At 48.6% G+C, this 24,150-nt stretch overlaps 1 protein-coding gene across 3 annotated transcripts in view; it reads right to left on the reverse strand.

Moving 5' to 3' along the window:
* Positions 1-1,183: 1,183 nt before the first annotated feature.
* olfm2a (olfactomedin 2a) overlaps positions 1,184-24,150 on the reverse strand; it is a 33,942-nt gene continuing 10,975 nt past the window's right edge. For 2 of the 3 annotated variants that reach the window (XM_076267173.1, XM_076267171.1), the window contains exons 2-6: positions 17,279-17,428; positions 11,957-12,112; positions 9,522-9,741; positions 5,639-5,745; positions 1,184-1,858 (exon numbers count right to left, since the gene is read on the reverse strand). In XM_076267173.1, coding sequence (XP_076123288.1) covers positions 1,184-1,858; positions 5,639-5,745; positions 9,522-9,741; positions 11,957-12,112; positions 17,279-17,428 — 1,308 coding nt within the window. Of the gene's footprint in view, positions 1,859-5,638; positions 5,746-9,521; positions 9,742-11,953; positions 12,113-17,278; positions 17,429-24,150 lie in introns of all 3 variants that reach the window. The other variant, XM_076267172.1, reaches the window with a different exon arrangement.

The raw sequence follows: 24,150 nt of genomic DNA on the forward strand, positions 1-24,150 counted from the left end.
AGCAGGTGTTTTTCATGTTTATGTCCATACTATGACACTGTTTGCATCAAATATTTAATATTTTCTCATAGGGGCAACTTCTTTCAACTAAAAAACAAGCAAGCAAACTGTTTATTTTTGTTTTTCTAATAAGGTTTCATCCGTCTGTGGCCGAGCATTCCCGCATTGCCTGCTGAGGCGTTGTGCTGCAGAAATGGAAACAGATTGCCGTTCGGCAAAACACAAACAACAACAGCAGCCGCAGCGGGCGCCTGCAAATGCCTGGGGCTTCATCTCTCCACTCGAATGCTAATACTGGTCCCTCCATCCTTCTATTTGTCCGTCCGCACGTGTTTCATCCCTCTCTCCTCCTCCTCCTCCTCCCTTTACTCTTCCATCCATTTATCTATCCCTCCATCTCTACACCTCTATCGTCATCAAGTTCCACCCTCCTCCACCTATTCTCCTGACAGATCACCTTCGGAAGCCCTGACGTCTGGCTGGGCTCAGGTTTGGATTCAGGTTCAGCCGGGTGTCAGGGTGCCCACCCCCAGGAGGTGCCAGGGGGTTCAGGAACTGCTGAATAAGTTGCGTGTCATAGCACCTTCCCCTAAGCTGGTGGGGTGACAAAATCACTTTTAAAAATGAACTGTGTGGAGGCGATAGCCCCAGAGAAAGGATGTTTTACTGCCTTTGAGAATGAAGACAAGCAAACGCCGAGCCCTTTAGAGAAGAGACAGAAGCTGTAAAGACAGACACACTCTCAAATGTTAAAGTTCGATATTTATTTTTTTCTTTTCCACAGATAAAAAGAACTTACTCATGCTTACTCATCACAGAAACAAATGAAAAGCTCAGTCCGTTTCTCTTCTCACCTCTCCTCCGACACAGCTGTGTGGAGCCGTGTACTTTTTTTATTACCCCACCCCAAGTCCTTGTGTGTGAATAATAGCACTCTATGCAGATCGAAGTGCTTAAAAAAGTCCAAAGCTTCTGGTACAGTATGTTTGGCCCCTGCTGCCATCTGTGTGTTAATGGGAATGTTCAAATGAATATGGTTCTGTATAATTGTGTGTGTTTGTGTATGTTTGTATGTGTGTGTGCTACATCTTTGTGTGTGTCTATGTGTGTGTTTGGAGTCTGCGTGTGTGCGTTTGTGTGTGAGAGTCACTTGTGTGTGAGAGTCACACTCGCTTTTGCTGGCTCAGTCGTCGGACGTCTTGATGACCTGGAACAGCGTGACGTTGTACATGACCTGGTGTCCATTGTTCCAGGTGTAGAGCACCCGCTCGCGGGGGTTGTAGTCCATCATGGAGATGTGCGAGTACTGGTTGTGGAAGGGGATGTCCGTGTACTCGTACGTGGACGTGTTGGTGTAGTAGGCGAAGTAGATCTTGGCGCCGGCCAGGTGCGAGTTGGTCACGTAGAGTGTGCTGCAGATCATGAAGGCCTCGCCGGCGCTGCGCTTGGGGAAGCCCGTGTCCCACGTCTGCAGCACCTCCAGGCTCTGCGGGTCCAGGCGGCTGATGACGATGTTGCCCGCGTTGGGGATGGTCGTGTAGACGGCCCACAGGCCGTTCTCGTCGGCCATCAGGTCGATGTCGGACGAGCCGCCCCACGAGTACGGGAAGGTGTTGTTGTAGCCGGCGCCGCTGAGGCTGCGCTGGACCAGGACGCTGCGCGAGCGGAAGTGGTACTTGATGATGATGTTGGACTGGTACTTGTTGTAGTAGAGGGAGCCGTTGTAGACCACGTGGCCCGTGCCCGCCCACGGGTGAGGCAGGAGGTGCTGCACGAAGTTCAAGCCGATTTTGAAGTCGGACATGGTGCGGAATTCAAGCACGCGGCGTCCCTTCAAGTAACCATCCATCGACCAGACCTGTCAGGAGGGGAAGGGAGGGAGAGAGAGAAAGGGGGGGGGGGTCAGTTTTGTTGACACATTTTTCTATTTAGTGCCAGTGAAAATCAACACTCGTACAAAGTTCACATAGATCTTATATACAATAAAATAAATACATATATTAAAAAAGTACATAAAACCCAGAGAGAGAGAGAGTAAGAGAGAGCAGAGTTAGAGATGGCTTTGAGAAGGAATAGGATATGGAAAGAGAGTGGGGGTAAAAGAGACGAGACGTGATGAGAGTGAGAGCACCAAAAATGTAACGCGGCGAGTCCCCAGTATGCGAGTGACGATGAGTGACAGCAGCCTTTTTCTTCCCATATCACCTGTGGCGATAAGTACCAAGAGAGGCGGTTGGAGCCTCAGTTAACTCACTCGGCACAGCATGCCAGCTATACTTATACACATTTCTGGTGCACATCAATGCGTGTGCACGTGTGTGTGTGTGTGTGTGTGTGTGTGTGTGTGTGCGTGGGCTCATATATGGATTTCTGTTTGTGTCTATATATTTGCCGGAGCGTATGTCTCTATGTGTGTGCGCGTGTGCCTTTTGGAGAGTGTGTGTTTGTATGTGTGTGTCTGTGTGTGTTAGGACAGCCATTGATCTGCTCTCTGCATGGTGGTAAAGATGTTAGCCGATGCTGGGTACTGGGGTGGTGAACCTCTGTGTGTGTGTGTGTGTGCTTTTCCTCCCTCTTCCTCTCTCTCCCCTGCTCTCTCTCCCTCTCTCCATTCCTACCCCCTCTCTCTGTCTCCCTCGCTCCCTCTGCTATTGACAGAGCGCCCCCCCCCTCCCCTCCAATCCCCTGCCCCGCCCTCTGTCTCCATCAAGCCATAACTTCTGCAATTAATTGATTTAATAAGCCGCAGTTAGCGCTGCTCTGGCTGCCTCCCTCCCTCGCCCCTCATGGAGAATGCAGACGCTGGATGGAGCCGAGGCATTGCTCTCCACCCTCCTCCACCCCCTCTTCACCTTTTAGCTTCTTCAGTCTCTCTCTCTCTCTCTCCCTCTTTCTCTCTCTCTCTGTCTGTATCCCTTTGCCTTTCACATTTAAATTCAATTTATTGGCATGACAAATACGTAGTTTTACTGCCAAAGCCGTAATTACATAAATAAATCAGAACACATAACTAGAGAGAACACAAACACATTGACTGAGACAGGAAATCAGAGCACATACACAAACCCTGTACACAGGTATAGCATACTCTACCCTACATTCTCTACAGTCTGGTTTTGTTAGGATTTTGCTCTCTCTCTCTTTCTTTTTTATGTGGTTACCTTTGTTCTTGTCTCTCTCTCTTTCATTTCTCTCCTTTACCTTCTGTATATAATCTCTCATTCTCTCTCCATCCCTCTCTCTCTTTATCTCTACCTCTGCCTTACTCTCTCCATCCCTCTCTCTTTATCTCTACCTCTGCCTTATTCTCTCCACGATATCTGCCATTCTCCTTCTGTCTCTAACCATCCTCTTTTTGTTTCTCTCTGCCTTCTCTATCTGTCTTTACCTTTTCCACAGTCTCTCTCTTTCTCTCTCCCTACCCCATTTCTCTCTCACTCTCTTTCTTTGCTTGTCTTGTTATGGTAGGGAACAGGCAGGTTATTTTTAGTCCCATCCATGGGGAGCTTTCTGCTGGGTGTGAGCCTGCCTGCCTGCCTGCCTGCCTGGGTGAGGAGGGGGGAGCGCAGGTGAATTATGGAAGAGGAGGATTATGGGGCATTAAGAGCGCCTCTTGCTCACCCTGCTCAAATGAGTCCCTCGAGCAGCAGGAGGGAACGCTGGGAGCTCTCCACACCTCAGCTCAGAGAGAGCTGGGCTCTCTTCACTGTCCACACACACACACACACACACACACACACACAATAACATACGTTGACACACACACACACACACACACTCTCTCTCTCTCTCTCTCTCTCTCTCTCTCTCTCATACACATACACATACACACACACACACACACACACACACACACACCCCCTTCTCTCTCACACACACACATACACACATACACCCCCCCTTCTCTCTCTCTCACACACACACACACACATACAACCCCCCCTTCTCTCTCTCTCACACACACACACACTCCCACTGCACTGGGAGCCACTGATATTGCTCTTCGCCAAACGTGATCAGAATGATTGATTTGAACATTCATGTGTGTGGAATGGCTATTAGTGTAAATTGTGATTGATGGGCTAGCTGGTGTGGTCAGAGTGACTGATGTGGGTGTTCCTGTAGCAGACTTGAGGATTTGCTCTTGGAGGTTGACCTTTACTGCCGATGGTATTGGACTGCACTCCAGCCTGACACAGGTTTATTGAGCGACAGGAGGCTTAATCCTCTTCTTCTCCTCTTCCTTATCTTCATCCTCCTCCTCTCATCATCCAGTCCTTTACTCACCTCTGCTCTCTGCTCCACCTCTCTCTTCATCACTTCCTATTTCCTCTCCTCTTTTCATGTTCTATCCAATTACAAATATCATCTGCCTTTTCTTTCTTTCTCCTCTTCTCTTCACACCTCTGCTTTCCTTTCCTCTCTGCCTTCTGTTCTTCCTTTCTTCTGTTCTCTCCTCATGAAACCTCTCCTCTTTCATTGTCACCTTTCATCTTATTCTGCCTCTGCTTCTGATCTATCTCTACATTCCTCTCCTCTACTTCTCACAGTCTCCTCTCTTAAACAGTATTCACCTCTCTCCTTCTCTCTTTCCTCCTCTCCTCTCCTCTCTTAAACAGTATTCACCTCTCTCCTTCTCTCTTTCCTCCTCTCCTCTATTAAAGTATTCTCCTCTCTCCTTCTCTCCTCTCCTCTCTTAAACAGTATTCTCCTCTCTCCTCTCTTTCTCGCTTTCCTCCTCTCTTAAACAGTATTCTCCTCTCTCCTTCTCTCTCCTTCTCTCTTTCCTCCTCTCTTTCCTCCTCTCCTCTCCTCTCTTAAACAGTATTCTCCTCTCTCCTTCTCTCTCCTTCTCTCTTTCCTCCTCTCCTCTGCTCTCTTAAACAGTATTCTCCTCTCTCCTTCTCTCTCCTTCTCTCTTTCCTCCTCTCCTCTCCTCTGCTCTCTTCCCCTCTGGCCGACTGTCAAGCTCCATGCAGGGGATGCTCGCTCATATCGTCTCACCGCTGTGCCTGTCGTCTGGCCATGTCATTGAGGGTAATTAGGGAAGTGATTGGGGTAACTTAAGGCTGAGCAGGCTGCTAATATCCACAGCCATGACGGACGGTGAGATTAATCAGACCCTGGCGATGCCGTGACAGGAGCACCAGGGTTGGGTTATCCATCAGCCATCCCGCACCCCCCACCCCCACCACCACATCCCATCATGCACCAGCCTCACGCAGCATCCTGCCAGCGTCACAGCAGCAAAATTAGTCATGGGTGTATTATCTGGCACGCCTCCACCCATAACTCTACACTGAAGGAGCACACCTTTTTGTGGTGTAATGTAATAGTAGCCAGTGACTGGAGAGCTGTACAATGAGCAAGCCTGGCTAAAGACAGACACTATTAGAGTTGGATTTTAGGCTCCTTGCTAGTTCACCCATTACTCCTCTCCAATGCAGATGTGTTATCCACTAATAATTTAAATATTAGGCTTCTTGTTAACACACCTACCACTCCTCTTCCATGTAGATGTTGTGTCCACTAATCTGGCCATCTCTAGTCCACTGTGTGTTCTCACAGCACCCATTACAGTCACACAAGACATACACGACACCAACACAGTGTGGACAAATCAAAATGGAGGCCTCACCCGATTATCTGAGCTGGGGATCATGGTGTCGGTCATCCAAGAGCCAAACCTTGAGCCTGAAGCACGGACGGTGATGGGGTTGCTCACTCCGGTCAGCTTGCCACAGCCTGCAGACAAAACACACGAAACCAGTTGGAAACGCCCTTGCTGTTTTGGGATCACTTCCCTGGCATTGTGTAAGCTGACATGCAAGATAAGATTGGGCAATTATTACTCTGAGGTAATGGCATACATACATTACAACACCTGAGTACATCAAAATATGAGGGCAGAACTAACTGTGGTGATAAAGTAAGACATTTTTATCAGTTCATTAGATTAGGCACACTAACGGTTGGTGATAAAACTGGAGTATACTGTACAAAAGCTGAATGTTAGAATATTAAAATCAAAGAGGAAAATATAATAATAGGGAAAAGATAGCATATCTTAGTGGGTTTTTAACACAAGCACGAGACGCTAATTAAAAGAGGCATGCAGGCGCCGCAGTGTCCTTCTCTTGGCGTTGTGCAGTTATTAAAGCGTTATGGTTGGGTTTCCACACAAGAAGCTCCTAAAATATTCAACAGCCAAAAGCCATGTTTAGGTCCACAGCAAATTCTGGTTTTCTGTTAAATCATCACTTTGGCTTTTTATACTCTATGAGGGATTATTTTTTTTAATGTTAAATCATCAACTTATCATCTTCAGTCTGAGATACTGCACCCAGTTTCTTTCTAGGCCTTATAATGTTTCATCATCAGCTTTTGCAAAATCTCAGATTGTGAGATATACAGTAGGCTAGAGCCCTTACTGCTCTGCATTAACATGCTAACACCACATTGCTGAAAGAAACAGCAAGTTATGCATGAAATCCAATTGGCCTTAATGAGATCAAGGATAGACTTTCTGCTATAGTTAAACTAAATGTATGCTTTGAAGCGGGAGCTAAAGTAACCTACAGCACTGCAATGCTCCAGTCGCATACAACAAGTGCCCAGTAAAGCATAAAGTGAACACTAATGACTGGAATTACAAACTCAAGAAGCCCATTACATCAGGAGAATAAATGTATGTTTTCCTGTGCAATACAATTGGAACTGACCTGATTTGTGTTGTGCAATACTTCATACTGAAAAATGGAGTTATCTATAACCAGATGGGCTAATACCATAAAAGTGCTTGAAGCCAATCTAAGCAATGGACCTCCCTTTGTGAGTGAGTGAGTGTTTTTCCCGGTGCGCCTCAAATGCATTCGCCATCAATGTCAGATTCACACAAATGATTCTGTCCTGGTCTGTCAACCTCGGGCTGAAAAACAGCGAGACTAGCCACAAATTAAAACTACCTGAGGTCACTCTCATGTCTCTCTCATTTGTTAATGGTCTGCTTTAGAGAGTGGCCTCGCGAGGGCGTTTTATGGCACCAATAAACCAGCTCCCAGCAGCTCCATGCCGTAGTGGGTCGCTCCATCTCCAGCAGGCCACCATCCCTCCATTTATACTGCTTCCATTTCCATTTACTCATCAAGACGCTTTTACCCAAAGTGACTTACAGTGCAGTGCTGTCACACATTTGCATCAATAAGTGAGCTAGTTGGGCATAAAACCTAATGTTGGTTGCTTTACCAGTGGAGTTACAGAAGCAGGAACACTTCCACTTCCCCTCCATCCATCCAAATGGTTCTTACCCAGGCTCTGCATGTTGGAGTAAAGCCTGGTCTCCAACAGGAGCTGTAACACTGGAGCTACAGGTACACTCCCTCTCTCCTTCCTCTGTCTCTCCCTCCCTCCCTCCATCCTCATCCCTCTTTCTCCTCCTCCCCCCATCCCCACCCCCTCCACGTCCTGAAGCACATCTTCAATCTGAGTCTACGCTTTGGACAAGTTCCAACACTGTGGAAGACATCATGTCTCACCCCCTGTCCCTAAAAAGCCACATCCTAGTGAGCTTAATGACTACAGACCTGTCGCTCTAACATCACATGTGAAGAAGACAATGGAGCGACTCGTCTTAGGTATGCTCAGACCCCAGGTACGCCATGCACTAGACCCGTTACAGTTTGCATACCAGGAGAAAGTGGGCGTGGATGATGCCATCACTTATCTTCTACACAGGACACATTCTCACCTGGACAAGGGGAAAAGTGCTGTGAGAATCATGTTCTTTGATTTCTCAAGTGCTTTTAACACCATCCAACCCCTCAGACTGGGAGACAAGCTCTTGCAGATGGTTGTGGACGCTCACCTGGTAACCTGGATCACAGATTACCTGACCACAGTTCGTCAGACTGAAGAACTGTCTCTCTGACACTGTAATCAGTTGCACCGGAGCGCCACAGGGAACTGTGCTCTCTCCAGTCCTGTTCACCTTGTACACATCTGACTTCTGCTACAACACTGAGTCATGCCACATGCAGAAGTTTTCTGACGATACTGCAATTGTGGGGTGTATCAGGAACAGGCAGAAGGAGGAGTATAGGAGCCTGGTGGAGGACTTTGTGCAATGGTGCAAACTCAATCATCTTCAACTCAACACTTCAAAGACCAAGGAGATGGTGGTGGATTTCCGCAGGTCTAAGCCCACTCTGCTACCAGTCCCCATTGATGGGGTCAATGTGGAGGTGGTAAGCACCTACAAGTATCTGGGTCTCCACCTGGACAATAAACTGGACTGGTCAGCCAACACTGACGCACTCTACAAGAATGGGCAGAGCAGGCTGTACTTCCTGAGGAGGCTGCGGTCCTTCAATGTGTGCAGCAAGCTCCTCAGGATGTTCTACCAGTCTGTTGTTGCCAGCGTCCTCTTCTATGCAGTGGTATGTTGGGTAGGAAGCACAAAGAAGAAGGATGCGGGGCGACTTGACAGGCTGGTAAGGAAAGCTGGCTCTGTAGTGGGAGCTGAACTGGAGTGCATCACTTTAGTATCTAACAAAAGGACCCTGAACAAACTGATCAACATCTTGGACAATGAGTGTCATCCACTCCACAGCACTATTGTTAAGCAGAAGAGCCTGATCAGCTAGAGACTTCGCTCACTGCCTTGCACAACAGACAGACTGAGGAAGTCATTCATCCCCAGGGCCATTGAACATCACTTAAGGGAAGAGAAGAAATAGACTTCTCCGCATAGTCTGTCTGCCTCTTTACCACCTTCAATGTCTTGAACTGTCTGTCCACTAGCCACTTTACATTTGTCTTCTGCCTCACTGTTTGTGTTAGCACATATGCACAACCCATCCCTCCATACCTTTCTTAATATAGTTATTTATATATAGATATATAGACTTTATTCTTGCAATGTTGCACTGTTTGACTTACTCATTTGCACCATGACCATGGCACTCATTCACACAGAGCACCTTACCTTACCTTATGCACTGAGAACCACAGGCTCAGTCCTTGCTTCAGTCATTGCAAGCGCAACTGATTGATTATTCACCCACTATGTGGATACTGTTTTTTAGAATTGATTTATTTCTAATAATTCTATTTAGTATAATTTGTATTTTGTATATTTAGTATATTCTTTATCTTCTACAGTCCTTATTGCTTAGTTGTGTTTTTAAAAAAAAATTATATTATATACTTTTAATTACTTTTTCTGCTGTTATTGAATGTGTGTGTGTGTGTTGTCTGTATGCTACTGTGACCTTGAATTTCCCCTAGGGATCAATAAAGTATATCTATCTATCTATCTATCTATCTATCTATCTATCTATCTATCTATCTATCTTACCCAACATCTGCAAGTTGCATGCAGCGTCTGCAGAATTCCACCTGATTCCTGCAAGAGCTCTACCAGTTGCTCTACAGGAACCCTCCCTGCACTTTCCCTCTCTCCCTCCATCCCTCTCTCTCCCTCTCTCTCCCTCCCTCCCTCCCTCCATCCTCCGGGTCCTTACCCAGCTTCTGCATGCAGGAGTGCAGGCGTGTCTCCAGCAGGAGCACGCGCTGGCGCAGCTCCTCGTAGTCGTAGGCGCCCATCTCCTCCTGGATGGCCATGAGCACCAGCGACAGGTTGCGCACCTCGTCCCTCAGCCGCATGATCATGCCCGCGTCCGCCTTGTACTGATCCAGCACGGGCAGCAGGGGGAGCAGCTGAGTCATCTTGTCCTTCAGCTCCTGCAGGTGGAGAGAGAGAGAGAGAGGGAGAGAGAGGGAGGGAGAGGGAGGGAGGGAGAGAGGAATAGAATAAGTTTGAGTGAGAGGAAGATGAACAGAGAGAGAGAAGGAGAGGATGGGGAGACAGAAAAAGGGAGAAGGATGTAAAGAGAGAGAGAGAGGGAAGGAGAGAGAGAGAGCAAGTAAGTCAGACAGAGAGTGAGAGAAAGAAAAGGTGGCTACAGAGACAGGATTATCTCTCATACGTTGTGAATTCTTCTCACGACAGTTATGAGAGATGAAAAGGCCTGACGTCTCTCTGTCTCCTCTGCCCCTCTCCCTCTCACGCACGTACACACACACACACACACACACACACACACACACACACACACACACACACACACACACACACGTCGTACACACAGGTGTTCAGTGAAGCCATCGCTTTCCTGCACCGACTGAGCCCCTCACCATTTCAAACACTCCTCATCCCAAAAGAGAAAAGAAAGACAGAAAAAGAAGAAATGTAAAAAAAGGCGTCTTGATTTCTCCGTCATAAAGTCTTTCATCTCTGTCCTCTCGTCTCTCTCTCTCTCTCTCTCACTCGCTCTACGGCAGCTGGCACGGGCGGAGCCGTCTGTGCCCGTCCGAGGAAGCGCTCGCGTGTCTGAGCTCCACCGGGCACGTCTGACACCCGTCAGCGTCAGCACGGAGCGTGAGCGTGAGCGCGGCGAGAGCGAGAGTGAGAGTGAGAGTGAGAGACGGATCCCCTCTGCTCGGCGGGAGCCTTCCATTAAGCGCCAGCCAGGCAGGCAGTCTGAAGTGGAGCTCATCTGCGGCAGAGGTGTATCAATAAGGAGCGAGCCGGCCGGTCTGCCGGCGGCAGCAGGTGTGTCCATAAAGTCTGTGTGCACGGACGCTGGGTGGGGCCCCATGTTTCGCTCACGCGTTAAGGTTTTATCGTAAATCTGGTGATGGAGCAGCTCTCGGGCCCGTGGCGCCGCACCATAAATCTCATCCCGTCCCCGATTTTCGCGCTGCGAAAATTTGGTCTCGTTAATCTTGCCGCTCTGCCACCGGCGACTTTGAGGCCTGCGCATTCATCAGCAGCAGAGTCCTGCTGAAATAAAGCCTCCTGCTTCAGGCCTGCTGGAGAGAGCGAGAGAGAGGGAGAGAGGGAGAGAGGGAGAGAGAGAGAGAGAGAGTCGCTCTGCACTTCAAAACCATCACAGAGACGCAGCGACTGGGTAGAAAGAGCACAAAGCTTTTCAAAGTGTTTCTTTGTAGATGAATGAGGAATGATGATGATTCTCACTCCATTGAAAATTAAGTCGCTTAATTCACATAAATCCTGTTGTTTGAATAATAGTCACACATCCTATTTTCCAGATCCTTGCTCCATTCTCAGTCAAATCGCACAATTCAAACACACCCTGCTGTTTGAGAAATACTCACACATCCCAGGCTCATTTAGTCCCTGTGGACTTTAATTCAATAGGATATATCCCTGGACATGTCCTTGAATAAATCTATGCAAAAGAATATACAGTGCGACAGCATTCCAACTTACACCGAGCAGAGTGGTACTCAGATGAAAGACTTCGGATGCGTTTACCACCAGCTTTGATGTTAAGCAGAGCATAAATGTTAATGTTGGTGGCTGTTAGCTGTAAAGCAGAAAAAAATCTCAAACACACACACACACATATACATAAACACAGTCACACACACACACACACACACACAGAGTTGCACACACACTCTCCCTGGGAGTCACAAAGAGACAGAAAGCGCAAAAACCCAAGTCATGCTCCAGGTCTTGGGGCTAAATAATTCAGGTGCTTCAGAATGATCTCACAGGCCCTTCCCAACATGACTCGATGAAGTCCAAATGTTGCGTCCTGCCAGTGTTTACACCTATGTGTGTTTATGTAAGGGGCGGCCAAGCGGAAGAACACATTTGTGAAACTGTGTGTAAGGAAGGAAGTGGCATACTTTGCGTAGTCCCTCAGCCGCACAAGTCTCACAAAACGTGTGTGTGTTTGTGGGTGGGTGTGGGTGTGTGTGTGTGAGAGATAGTCCTGCTCAGTTTTCACTGGGATGGACATGGTTAGACAACAGCTCCACTGCTGCAACAGAGAGAGAGAGAGAGAGAGAGAGAGAGAGAGAGAGAGAGAGAGAGAGAGAGAAAGCTTGCCAACAGAAGGGCTACAGTAGGTGTCGCCCAAACTACCTGAAAGCTCTTGGGGTTGAGGGTGCGGGGGTTGTCTGATGCGATCTTCAGTTTGCCGTCCACCGTCTTCATGAGGTTCTCCGTGTCCCGGACGTACTGCAGATCTCGGTACGTCCTCAGGTCCAGCACCTCCATGGACTGGGTAATATTCTGGACCTGCAAGGGTAGACAGCATTTTAAAACCCTCCAGAGATCGAATTCCCCGAGCGTTTCTTAGAGAGTAAGACTTTCAGCCTGAGGGGTTTTGATGCAACATGAGAACACGGGATGTACCGTGCTTAAAACCTGCAGCAGAGAGTGTTGTGGTTTGAATTAAAGTGCTGGGTTTAGTGAAAGTCAAAGCCAGTGAATCCTGTTCTGCCATGGAAATCTTACATTAATGAGAGAGAAACTCTCCAAAGTTTCCCTACCCCTGCCTATCTTTTACGTTGGGTAACAACAACCCCCAATCTGGGAAAGATACTGTGTTCAGGCTCTCAAGCCTTTTGGCTTGGGGAGGTGAAGGCTGTTGAGCCCCATCCAGGGAGGGGGTTACTTGTTGGAAGCCTGCCCCAGCGTGAGCCCTTAAACTGGGCAGGGCTGAGTCCTGTCCGCCCAGTAGCCTCTGGTCACTCATCTCCATCGCATCGCAACACAGCCTCGCCTGCTCACACCCACACACCGGCTGTTAGTCGCTCTCAATACAACCACACACACACACACACACACACACACACTGCTCTCAATACAACCACACACACACACACACACACATGCCCACACACGCACACACTCACTACGCTCACTCATCACTATGTGCTCGGAACAGATGCGTGCCGTCACGTTGCTCATTCCCATTCTGTCGCACTCCTAACTGGTCGCTTTAACGAGCAGAGCAGATCCGCCTTAAATACGGTCAGAACAGTTTGTCGCCTAAAATCCTCCTCAGTGAATTCTCGCCTGCCCGCTTCCTCAGTGGCCATTTGAAGAAGGTCTGGGTGGGACACCGAGCATGCCTTAATGCCCTATAGGCAAAAGTGAGCACTGAGGTTGTTAGCATGGTGGCTATGCATGCCATGTCTCGTGTCTGCCATGTTGTGTGGTGTCAGGCGGTAAGCCAGGGAGGATCATGTCTGCCGGTGGAGCTCAGCTCAGGCAGAACCGGCTGGAAGTGGTGTTATTTCAGAGCAAGAGGGTGAGTGTGTATGTGTGTGTGTGGAGGGGGGGGGGGAGTTGCTATATTCTGCACCTACCTCCCCAACCATCATAGAGAGTGAGAGAGAAAGAGAGAGGAAGAGAGAGAGTGGGAGCGAGAGAGAGAGAGAGAGAGGGAGAGAGAGAGTGGAAGAGATGGAGAGAAAGGAAGAGAGGGAGAGAGAGATAGAGAGGGAGGGAGTGAGTGAGAGAATGACCCCAGGTGTCCTCATTAGTCTGTGGTTTATTAGACAAGAGCAGTGGTGCCTCACACAGCTGGTGATGAGCATGAACACACATACCTGCAAACACACACACACACACACACACACACACACACACACACACACACACACAAACACACACACACACACCCGCACCTACTCTCTCTCTCTTATGCATAGAAACGCGCACAAAGAAACGCTGTGAAAGAACACAGAAAGTGTCAGAGACTACGTAAGTGTGTGTGTACACAACCGGATCTATGACAGAGTGAGATGGCTGTGTTGGCAAATGTGTGAGGTTGACGTGTGTGTGTGTGTGTGTGTTTGTGTGTGTGTGTGTGTGTGTGTGTGTGTGTTTGTGTGTGTGTGTGTGTGTGTGACTGAAATAACTATTTTAAGGGCCTTGTGTAAGTCTGTAAAGTGGATGGATGTGTTAATGCGTCTGTATCTGAAGTGGATGTATCAGTGTGTGCATCCGAGTATGCTGTGTATGTGGAGGGGTATCTGTGAGATTGTGAAGTGGATGCGTTCATGCATGTGTATTATGTGCATGTGTGTGTGTGTGTGTGTGTGTGTGTGTGTGTGTGTGTGTGTGTGTCTGTGTCTGTGTGTGTGTGTGTGTGTGTGTGTGTGTGTGTGTCTGTCTGTGTGTGTGTCTGTCTGTGTGTCTGTGTGTCTGTGTCTGTGTGTACTTTTAGGGCTGAGATAAGAGAAGGCATCTGGGTATAGCTAGGTGCGCGTGTGAATGTGATCTGTGCATTCAGGTGTCTGATCGATCTGCTCACAGAGCCCAGCACTCATTCAGCATCTCAATTTCCCTCCAGCAACTTCCCTTGGAGCACAGCACCACCGCCCCCTCTCCTCCTGCACCTATACCTCTCTCTCTCTCTATCTGTCTTTCATACCCTTTCTCTCATACCCTTTCTCTCTATCTATCTCTCTCTATCTGTCTTTCATACATGTTCTCTCTCTCTCTCTCATCTTCATGAATCATTTCTCTTTCCATCTTTTTCCATTTCACTCCCTATCCCTCCTCCCTCTGTTCTTCTCCTCTCCTCGCCATCCCTCCTCCCTCTCTTCTTCTCCTTTCTGTGCTCTACCTCTCTCTATACTTCTTTGTCTTTTCATCTGTAATCTGTACTCGCTGTAAACTCTTCCCTTCTACATTCATTTCTTCCTCAATCCTTATCTTTCTTATCTTCCTCCTCAGTCTCTCTCTCTCTCTCTCTGTCTCTTTGCTGTCTGGACTCCCCCTCTCTGCTGGTCGCTTCGTGTAACCTTGTCTATCCTCTCCCCATTCTCCTTATCCCCACTGTTTAAACAGCCCAGAAATCAGTTACTTTTAGAGGTGAGTTCATCCTATTGTCTCTGTGTGTGTGTGTGTGTGTGTGTGTGTGTGTGTGTGTGTGTGTGTGTGTGTGTGTGTGTGTGTGTGTGTGTGTGTGTGTGTGTGTTTATGTGTGTCGATGAGTCTGTGTTTTATAGGCTTGTGAATGTCTTATGACAAAAAAAGAATCGAGGACAAAAGAGAATTGTAGGGGAAAGGGAAGGGAAGAAGAATGAAGAGAAGAAAAAATGAGGAGATGAGATGAGGGGAGAGGAGAGGAGAAGAGAGGAGAAGAGAGGACGAGTGGAGAGGAGAAGAGAGGGTGAGTGGAGAGGAGAGGAGGAGAGGAGAGGAGGAGAGAGGAGGAGTGGAGAGGAGAGGAGAGGAGAGGAGAAGAGAGAGGAGGAGAGGAGAGGAAAGGAGAGGAGGAGAGGAAAGGAAAGGAGAGAGGGTAGTTAAAGGAGTGAAGAGGAGAGATATCAGGCAAGAGGAGTGGAAAAGTAAGCCAAGAGAATGAAAATAGGAGAGGAGGAGAGGAGAAGAGGAGAGGAAAGATGGTCCTCTGGGAGCATCTCTGTGCACACCAGCGCTCCCGGTTTAAAGGCAGATTGATTGAACTGCAGGTCAGCAGAGTCAACATCCACCATCCTTCTTCTGCCTTTAGATTTGCTTCTCTCTCTACGCTGTCTTTAGCCTTTTCCTACATTATGGTGTGTGTGTGTGTGTGTGTGTGTGTGTGTAAGGCTTAAAGAATAACTGGAGATGGCTTGTGCATATTATATGCCTCCGGGGCTCTCCAAAAGCCTTTGCTACAGCTGTAGCATTGCTGTGCCTTTTTCCGGAGGTCCTTATGCATTTTCTATCAGAATATACTGTATGTGTGTCAGTGTGTTGCTAAGTTAGCAGTCTTAGAATAGATTTATGTGGTTAGGAAAAGCATTTTGTAGAAGGAGTGCATGTGTGTGTGTGTGTGTGTGTGTGTGTGTGTGTGTGTGTGTGTTTGTATTTGAGTGCCTTTGCTTTTTTTGCAACACTAAATTACGGCTACATGTGAGCATATGTGAGTATAGATGTCTGTGTCAGCATTGTTCACATTTGGTAAATATATCACTGTGTTCTGTCACCGTATGTGTCTCTATGTGTGTGTGTGTGAGCATGTGTCTTTCTGTCTCTCTTTCTCTGTGTGTGTGTGTGTGTGTGTGTGTGTGTGTGTGTGTGTGTGTGTGTGTGTTCGTGTGTGTACAGCAGTAGTTTGTGTGCTTGTGGACAGAGCTGTAGTTGGTACGGTGTGCTCCATTTACCAATTTGAAGAATATTTTTAACTTTTCTCCCCAGTTTTTTTTCTTTTCGCCAGCCTCTGTTTCACAGTTCTTAGCTTAATGGGTGCAATTGGAAAAACACTAGCAGGGTAAGGCTCAACGAATCCAATTTCATGGCTGTATTTGGGGCATGGCATTCTCCTAAAAAGATGTCTGATGCGTACACTTTTACCAACTTTGCCTGAAGTAAAATGGAGAACAAAAACACGCAAACACACACACACACAGAGAGAGAGAGAGAGAGAGAGAGAGAGAGAGAGAGAGAGAGAGACACAGACACACACACTTTGGCTTGCTGGCTTGGTCTATTGGTGACTGATGGAGGTGCCATGAGGGTAGGAAATAATGCGTATGGTGCTCCATTCATTATACCCATCACCACGCCTATGCATGACACATGGGGACATAGATGAATGGAGAGATAGAGAGACATATAAATAGACGGAGACAGAGGGTGTCACACAGAACGAGCAAGGGAGTCGCGAGACAGCGAGGGTGTGAGAGAGAGAGAGAGCGAGAAGAGACAGAGAGGATGTAGGAGAGGAGAGAGAGAGAGATAGAGAAGAGACAGAGAGGTTGTAGGAGAGGAGAGAGAGAGAGATAGAGAAGAGACAGAGAGGGTGTAGGAGAGGAGAGAGAGAGAGAGATAGAGAAGAGACAGAGAGGGTGTAGGAGAGGAGAGAGAGAGAGAGATAGAGAAGAGACACAGAGGGTGTAGGAGAGGAGAGAGAGAGAGATATAGAGAAGAGACAGAGAGGGTGTAGGAGAGGAGAGTGAGTTGTGTGTTGTGTGGTGCTGTGTAGGGTTGTGTGGTGCTGTGTAGGGTTGTGTGGTGCTGTGTGGTGTTGTGTGGTGCTGTGCGGTGCTGTGTGGTGCTGTGCGGTGCTGTGTGGTGTTGTGCGGTGCTGTGTGGTGCTGTGTGGTGCTGTGTGGTGTTATGTGGTGTTGTGCGGTGCTGTGTGGTGCTGTGTGGTGCTGTGTGGTGCTGTGTGGTGTTGTGTGGTGCTGTGCGGTGCTGTGTGGTGTTGTGTGGGGCTGTGTGAGGCTGTGTGGGGCTGTGTGAGGCTGTGTGGGGCTGTGTGAGGCTGGGTGGGGCTGTGTGGTGTTGTGTGGGGCTGTGTGAGGCTGGGTGGGGCTGTGTGAGGCTGGGTGGGGCTGTGTGAGGCTGGGTGGGGCTGTGTGGGGCTGTGTGAGGCTGTGTGGGGCTGGGTGGGACTGTGTGGGGCTGTGTGAGGCTGGGTGGGGTGAGGCTGGACTGCCTGTACCGCCTGGCTCTTACCTTCTCCATGAGCTGGCGGAGCTGCCTGCTGCGGGGGTCTCGGCTGCACATGTTCTGGGCCGGCGCCACCACCGTACACAGGCACTTCCCGTCCGGGTCCTGGTCCGAGCTGTAGATCTGCCAGCCCTCCTCCGGACTGGGGTACAGGGCCTATAAGACATGGAGAGGGTGAAAAGAGGAACGGTGGAGGAGGATAGAAACTCTGAGCAAATGTGGGGAGACAATGAGGTTAGTGGCCTGGGGCTTACAACAAGACCTGTAGGAGAGAGAGAGAGAGAGAGAGAGAGAGAGAGAGAGAGAGAGAGACAGAGAGAGAAGGAGAGAGACAGAGACAGAGACAGAGAGAGAGAGAGAGAGAGAGAGAGAAGGAGAAAATCTTTGAATCAGTGGTTGAACCAATTGCCCTCTATTGTAGTGATGTGTGGGGCCCACTTACAAACCAAGATTTCAATCAATGGGAAAACACCCTATTGAAACCCTCCATACTGAGTTTTGCAAATTCATCTTAAAAGTACACAGATGTGCCACAAACAATGCCTGCAGAGCTGAACTAGGCCAATATCCTTTAATTCTAAAAATACAGAAAAGAGCGATGAAATTCTGGAAACACCTGAAAAGTAGTGACCCCTGCTCATTCCATTATAAAAGCCCTTCAGTACCAGGAGATGAACAAAGAAAAATGTCCCCTAACTAAGCTGATCCTGAGTTTGATCTCATCCACCCACTCCACACACACACAAATTCCCCACTGACACCGCAGCATCTGAATCACAAAGCAACTGAAATTAGGATAAACCAAATTACAAAAACTATTAAACAAAATTACATAATCCACTGGAAGAATCAAACAAAAAATCAAAGTAGAATGCAATTCTATTTGGCCTTAAACAGAGAATATCAGCTAGCACCCTACCTGACACACATTCAAGACAAAAACCTGAGAACCACACTGACAAAGTACAGACTCAGTGAACACAGTCTGGCCATTGAGGTGGGAAGGCACAGACAAACATGGCTGCCGAAAGACACTAGACTGTGCCACCACTGTGACCTAAACACAGTAGAGACAGAGATACACTTCCTGACACAGTGCACAAAATATGTTAACATTAGGAGAACTTATTTTGAAAAGATGACAAATGTCCTCCCTGAATTCCTGCAAGCGAGCGATGAGGAGAGGCTTTCATTCCTCACTGGAGAGAAAGAGAAAGGCCTCCTTGCCGCTCAATACGTATATTCCTGCCATAATGAAAGGACCTGCTGATGTGAAACTTACACTACCTAAATATGAACATACACTCATACACTCATACATACACACAGACACAGACACAGACACAGACACACACGGACACATGCCCACACAAACATGCAGACACACACACACACACCCTTCTCCATTGCCATAGTTCATAATTCATATTTGTGTACAATTATCATTATTCTGTTTTATTTGTGATTTGTGTGTTTCCCCTTCCTCCCCTCCCCATTTGATGTATGACCCAAATGCTTTGGCAATACTGTACAACGTTATGGTCATGCTAATAAAGCTCCTTTTGAATTTGAATTTGAATTTGAGAAGGAGAGAGACAGAGACAGAGATAGAGAGAGAGAGAGGTTCAACACCCATTTACTGGATTATTTCTCAAACAATGGAGAGAGAGTGAGAGGAGAGAGAGAGAGAAGTAGAGAGACAGAGAGAGAGAGAGAGAGAGAGAGAAGCAAAAAGAAAGGACAAGAGGAACTCGTAACTCGTAAACAAATCAGCGAGGAGAGGGTGCACAGGGTGGGGAGAGAGGAGATGGAGGTCTGGGATCTGGAGCAGACTCTGCGCAGGGATATGAGGCGCTGGAGGGGAAAGCAGTGATTAGAAGGAGAACAAGTGGGGATGATGTGAGAGAGATGCAAGAGGGAGACATTAAAGAATAAGGAAAAAGACAGGCAGGGTGATGCATGATGGTGATAGAAAACTGTGAAGAGGAACAGGAGAGCTGGAGAATAAAGGAGTTCTTCTGCAATCGAGTCAGTCAAGAGAGAGTATGAAAGGGATGTGGAAAAGAACGGATGGCAAGGAGGAAGAGACAGATGATAAAAAGAGAGTTGTGTTGAAAGTGAAGAAAATGGAGAGAGAGAAGCAGAAGGAAGGGGAATGGGAATATGGCTCCCAATGGAAAGGCAGAGTGTGTAATCTCTGTGGACGTTTGGAGGAAATGGAGCTGTTTGGAATCTCTGTGGACGTGTGGAGGAAATGGAGCTGTTTGGAATCTCTGTGGACGTGTGGAGGAAATGGAGCTGTTTGGAATCGATAAAGCAGCTCTACACCAAAGGGTTGTGATGGGCGGCTCGTATCCTCATTAATCCAATTACGCACAGTGCTCATAGATACACCACACACACACACACACACACACACACACACACACACACACACACACACATGCACAGACACACACACACAAACACACACACTTGCACGAACTGAATTTCTACATATACATGATTAAGTGCATTGCCGACAAGCCCAAATAAAACTGCAATAGAGATGAACCACTGGTTCAATGACACCCAAGATATATTGTGAGCGTGGTGGAGAAAAGAGGGAAATAAAATATGTCCCTCCTGCCTTCTCTCACCACCCACCCCACTGCTCCCCCAACACACGCACACACACACACACAGCCACCCCCCTCCCCCCAACACACACACACACACACACAGCCAACCCCCCCCTTCTCTGAGCCCTCCTTCCCTGCTACAAGGATCAGATTAAAATGTCTTGGGGGGCAGGAAGACTATGTGATTGGAGTGTAAAGCAGCCACCTCCCCTGTGTGCTGGTGTGCTCACTGTCACATCGTGTCACTCTTGCTCTCCTTCCCACCAGTACACCTTCTCTCTCTCTCTCCATCCCTTCCCCTCCTCCTTCCTCTCTCTCTCTCCCTCCATCCCTTCCCCTCCTCCTTTCTCTCTCTCTCTCTCTCTCTCTCTCTCTCTCTCTCTCACACACACACACTTTCTTTCTGCCTCTCCACGTTACCTTGCCTCCCTCCTCGAGCTCAAGTGAATTACACTGAATTATAATCCATTTTCAGCCGCAAACTTCCTCCCCACAGAGCTGGATCAAGACAAATAGGCATTAGCAGAAATCCATACTGGAGGTGCTCAGCACGTATGACTTTACATTAGATTAGTGAGGGAGGAGGCTTATAGATTTCCATACATGTCTGAGCACAAGCATGGGGGGGTTGGCGTGTGAATGAGGGCATAGGGATGAAGTAGCTTATTTAGTGTACCTGAAACAATCTACAGCAGTCCAATTGCTTGTAAAGGGTGTGGGTGTGATGGACCTCGCCTGATAATTGGTTGCCGAGTTACGAGTTGAACCACTGTCTGTGTCCTTTTGGATAAAAGCATCTTCTAAGAACCAGTCAACATTAAATTTCACTTCAACTTTAAAGGTGGAGCCTTTCACAAACTGGAGCAGGAGAGCAATAATGAGAGGTGCTTTTGTCATTGGGTGGGTTTCAGTCGCACAGACAGGATCTGTACAAAACGGAAAGCAGCTGTCTGCTGTCTCGCTGTCTTCAGCTCTCTACCGAGTCACTTGCCGTAGCAGGCATCAAGGTACCGGCTACCAACTTTGTTTCGGACAGCCTAGCAAGATAGCAACACAGAACGGCGTTGTCAGGACACCAGAAAGAAGAATAACGTAACGTTCGATTGCTCACATTAAAATAGAATTTTGGACGTTGAAGGCAGCATGAAGGATACATCTACATGCTGCCTTCAAAATTTGGCAAAACGAAGGTATCTTATAAGGCAGCATTTTTGATTCTGACATGCCACGATGCCTAACTCCCCTGATAGATATCTTAAAAGGCAGAATTTTTTCCCATTTCGTACAGGCCTAATGTCATGCTCCTGTTGCCTTGTGGCCCTCTCAACAGCATCATTTAAAGAAGTTGTCTCCAGATTTGCTCCCTCATCATGAGGTGGCAAAGTCACGCATGGCCCCGTGAGAGTGGTGGAGAGACTGTCGCTCTGAATTCGGAATTCTTATCCACTCCCATTCCGCTCAATTCATTGCTCTTCTCCTCCTCTAACCATTCATATCTGCTCTCCTCTTTTTCCTCTGCCCTTCTGCCCTTACCCCTTCCTCTTCACTTCACGGCATTCCTCTGCTTTCTTCTTCTATTTCTTTGTCTATTTATCCCCTTTTTGCCGTTCTTCCCTCCTTTTCTTCATCTATTCTCCCCTCCATATCCGTTACTCTCCTTTTTGTCTGCTCTTCTCTCACTCCTTTTCTCTTCTTCTTTTCTCCTCCTTCATCCTTTTCTCACCTTTCTGCATCCCCTTCTCCTCCACTCTGCTTTGTGCCCCTCCATATATCATTCTCTCCTCTCCTCTTCTCTTCCCCTCCTTTCCTCTGCTCCTGTCCTCTCTCTCTACCTCTGCTGGGTGTAGCAGGCATCTGGTGGTGAGTCTCATCCATTCCATTTATCTCCATTTGTTCTCTTCTCCTTCTCCTCTAACCATTTATATCTGCTCTCCTCATTCTCTCCTGTCCTTCTGCCATATATCCCTCTCTTTCCTCAGCCCTCCATTTCATTCCTCTTCTCCCTTCTTCTCTTCTCCTCTCTTCAGTACTCTCCTCTCCCCTGTCCACTGCTCATCTCCCTGCCTTGTCTCCTCCTCATCTCCCTGCCTTGTCTCCTCCTCCTCATCTCTCTGCCTTGTCTCCTCCTCATCTCCCTGCCTTGTCTCCTCCTCATCTCCCTGCCTTGTCTCCTCCTCATCTCCCTGCCTTGTCTCCTCCTCATCTCTCTGCCTTGTCTCCTCATCTCTCTGCCTTGTCTCCTCCTCATCTCTCTGCCTTGTCTCCTCCTCATCTCTCTGCCTTGTCTCCTCATCTCTCTGCCTTGTCTCCTCCTCATCTCTCTGCCTTGTCTCCTCATCTCTCTGCCTTGTCTCCTCCTCATCTCCCTGCCTTGTCTCCTCATCTCCCTGCCTTGTCTCCTCATCTCCCTGCCTTGTCTCCTCCTCATCTCCCTACCTTGTCTCCTCATCTCTCTGCCTTGTCTCCTCATCTCCCTGCCTTGTCTCCTCATCTCTCTGCCTTGTCTCCTCCTCATCTCCCTGCCTTGTCTCCTCATCTCCCTGCCTTGTCTCCTCATCTCCCTGCCTTGTCTCCTCCTCATCTCCCTGCCTTGTCTCCTCATCTCCCTGCCTTGTCTCCTCATCTCTCTGCCTTGTCTCTTCCTCATCTCCCTGCCTTGTCTCCTCATCTCTCTGCCTTGTCTCCTCATCTCCCTGCCTTGTCTCCTCCTCATCTCCCTGCCTTGTCTCCTCATCTCCCTGCCTTGTCTCCTCCTCATCTCTCTGCCTTGTCTCCTCCTCATCTCTCTGCCTTGTCTCCTCATCTCTCTGCCTTGTCTCCTCCTCATCTCTCTGCCTTGTCTCCTCATCTCTCTGCCTTGTCTCCTCCTCATCTCCCTGCCTTGTCTCCTCATCTCCCTGCCTTGTCTCCTCATCTCCCTGCCTTGTCTCCTCCTCATCTCCCTACCTTGTCTCCTCATCTCTCTGCCTTGTCTCCTCATCTCCCTGCCTTGTCTCCTCATCTCTCTGCCTTGTCTCCTCCTCATCTCCCTGCCTTGTCTCCTCATCTCCCTGCCTTGTCTCCTCATCTCCCTGCCTTGTCTCCTCCTCATCTCCCTGCCTTGTCTCCTCATCTCCCTGCCTTGTCTCCTCATCTCTCTGCCTTGTCTCCTCCTCATCTCTCTGCCTTGTCTCCTCATCTCTCTGCCTTGTCTCCTCCTCATCTCTCTGCCTCTGCTGTCTGCAGCGCTGGGCCTGGGAGCCGTCAGGTGGTGAGTCTGACTTCAGTCACAGCCCGCTCACTGCTTCTGTACTAGACACACTTCACTCAGTCCCGGGTCTTATTGGTCTGCCAGAAGCCCTTTAATCTTGACGCTCTGACTTGAGACTCCAAACTCACACTGATGTCATAAGATCAGCTACATGAGACAGCGAGCAGGGAAAAGAGAAGCCGCTCTGATGAAACAGAGGCTTGGATTCTATAGGCGCCGTAAGTCTTGTCATCGCTCAGACAGACTGAAGAGGGGTGTGTGTGTGTGTGTGTGTGTGTGTGTGTGTGTGTGTGTGTGTGTGTGTGTGTGTGTGTGTGTGTGTGTGTGTGTGTCTGTGTGTGTGTGTGTGTGTGGAGAGTATCTGTCTGCTCAGTTCAGGCTATGCCTCAGGGCTTGTTTTACTCCACCCCCACCAGTAGCCACCTCGCTGGTCTATATTCAGAGACACACAGCCAGTCTGTCTGAAAACAGCCCATTTGGTCGTCTCCTCTTCATGGCCAGCTCAGGTCTAAAGCCCAAACACTGTAACCTCTGGGGCTATATGATTTCATTTCTCCAGTCTGCTTGAGCCCTCTCTCTCCATCCTCTCCCTTATCTGAGCCCCTGTCCCTATGCCAAAAGCATTCAGGATCTGGCTGACCTTGGCCTTGAACCTGCTGCAGCAACGCTGCTGCTACCGATGCTGCTGGGACTCTTTTTCTCAGCGTTGCTCTACATCCTGTTGGACCTGCCGAGCACTGCGCTGCGCTGTGCCGCGCTGCATGCCGAGACCTCTGCTAATTAGCACGCTGCTCCGAGTCGACGCGTAACAAATGACTTGGCTCAGGTGCTGCTGTGTCAAGTGCCCGATGCAGTCGGGTCCGGCGCCAGCGGGACACGTGTTTCTCGGGGCCGGTGACTGACAGTCGCGGTGCGGCGTGCCAAAAATAAAGAACGCTGCAACGCCACTGAATCTTACTGCTCTCCGTGTCGGCCACAGAGCCGCAGGCTTCCCTTGTTTAAACGAG

Source organism: Alosa pseudoharengus, unplaced genomic scaffold (assembly GCF_046254945.1).
Source record: "Alosa pseudoharengus isolate Yale_2024_CS ecotype anadromous, Long Island Sound unplaced genomic scaffold, YU_APseudo_1.1 YU_APseudo_1.1_scf_4, whole genome shotgun sequence".
Lineage (NCBI taxonomy): Eukaryota > Metazoa > Chordata > Actinopteri > Clupeiformes > Clupeidae > Alosa > Alosa pseudoharengus.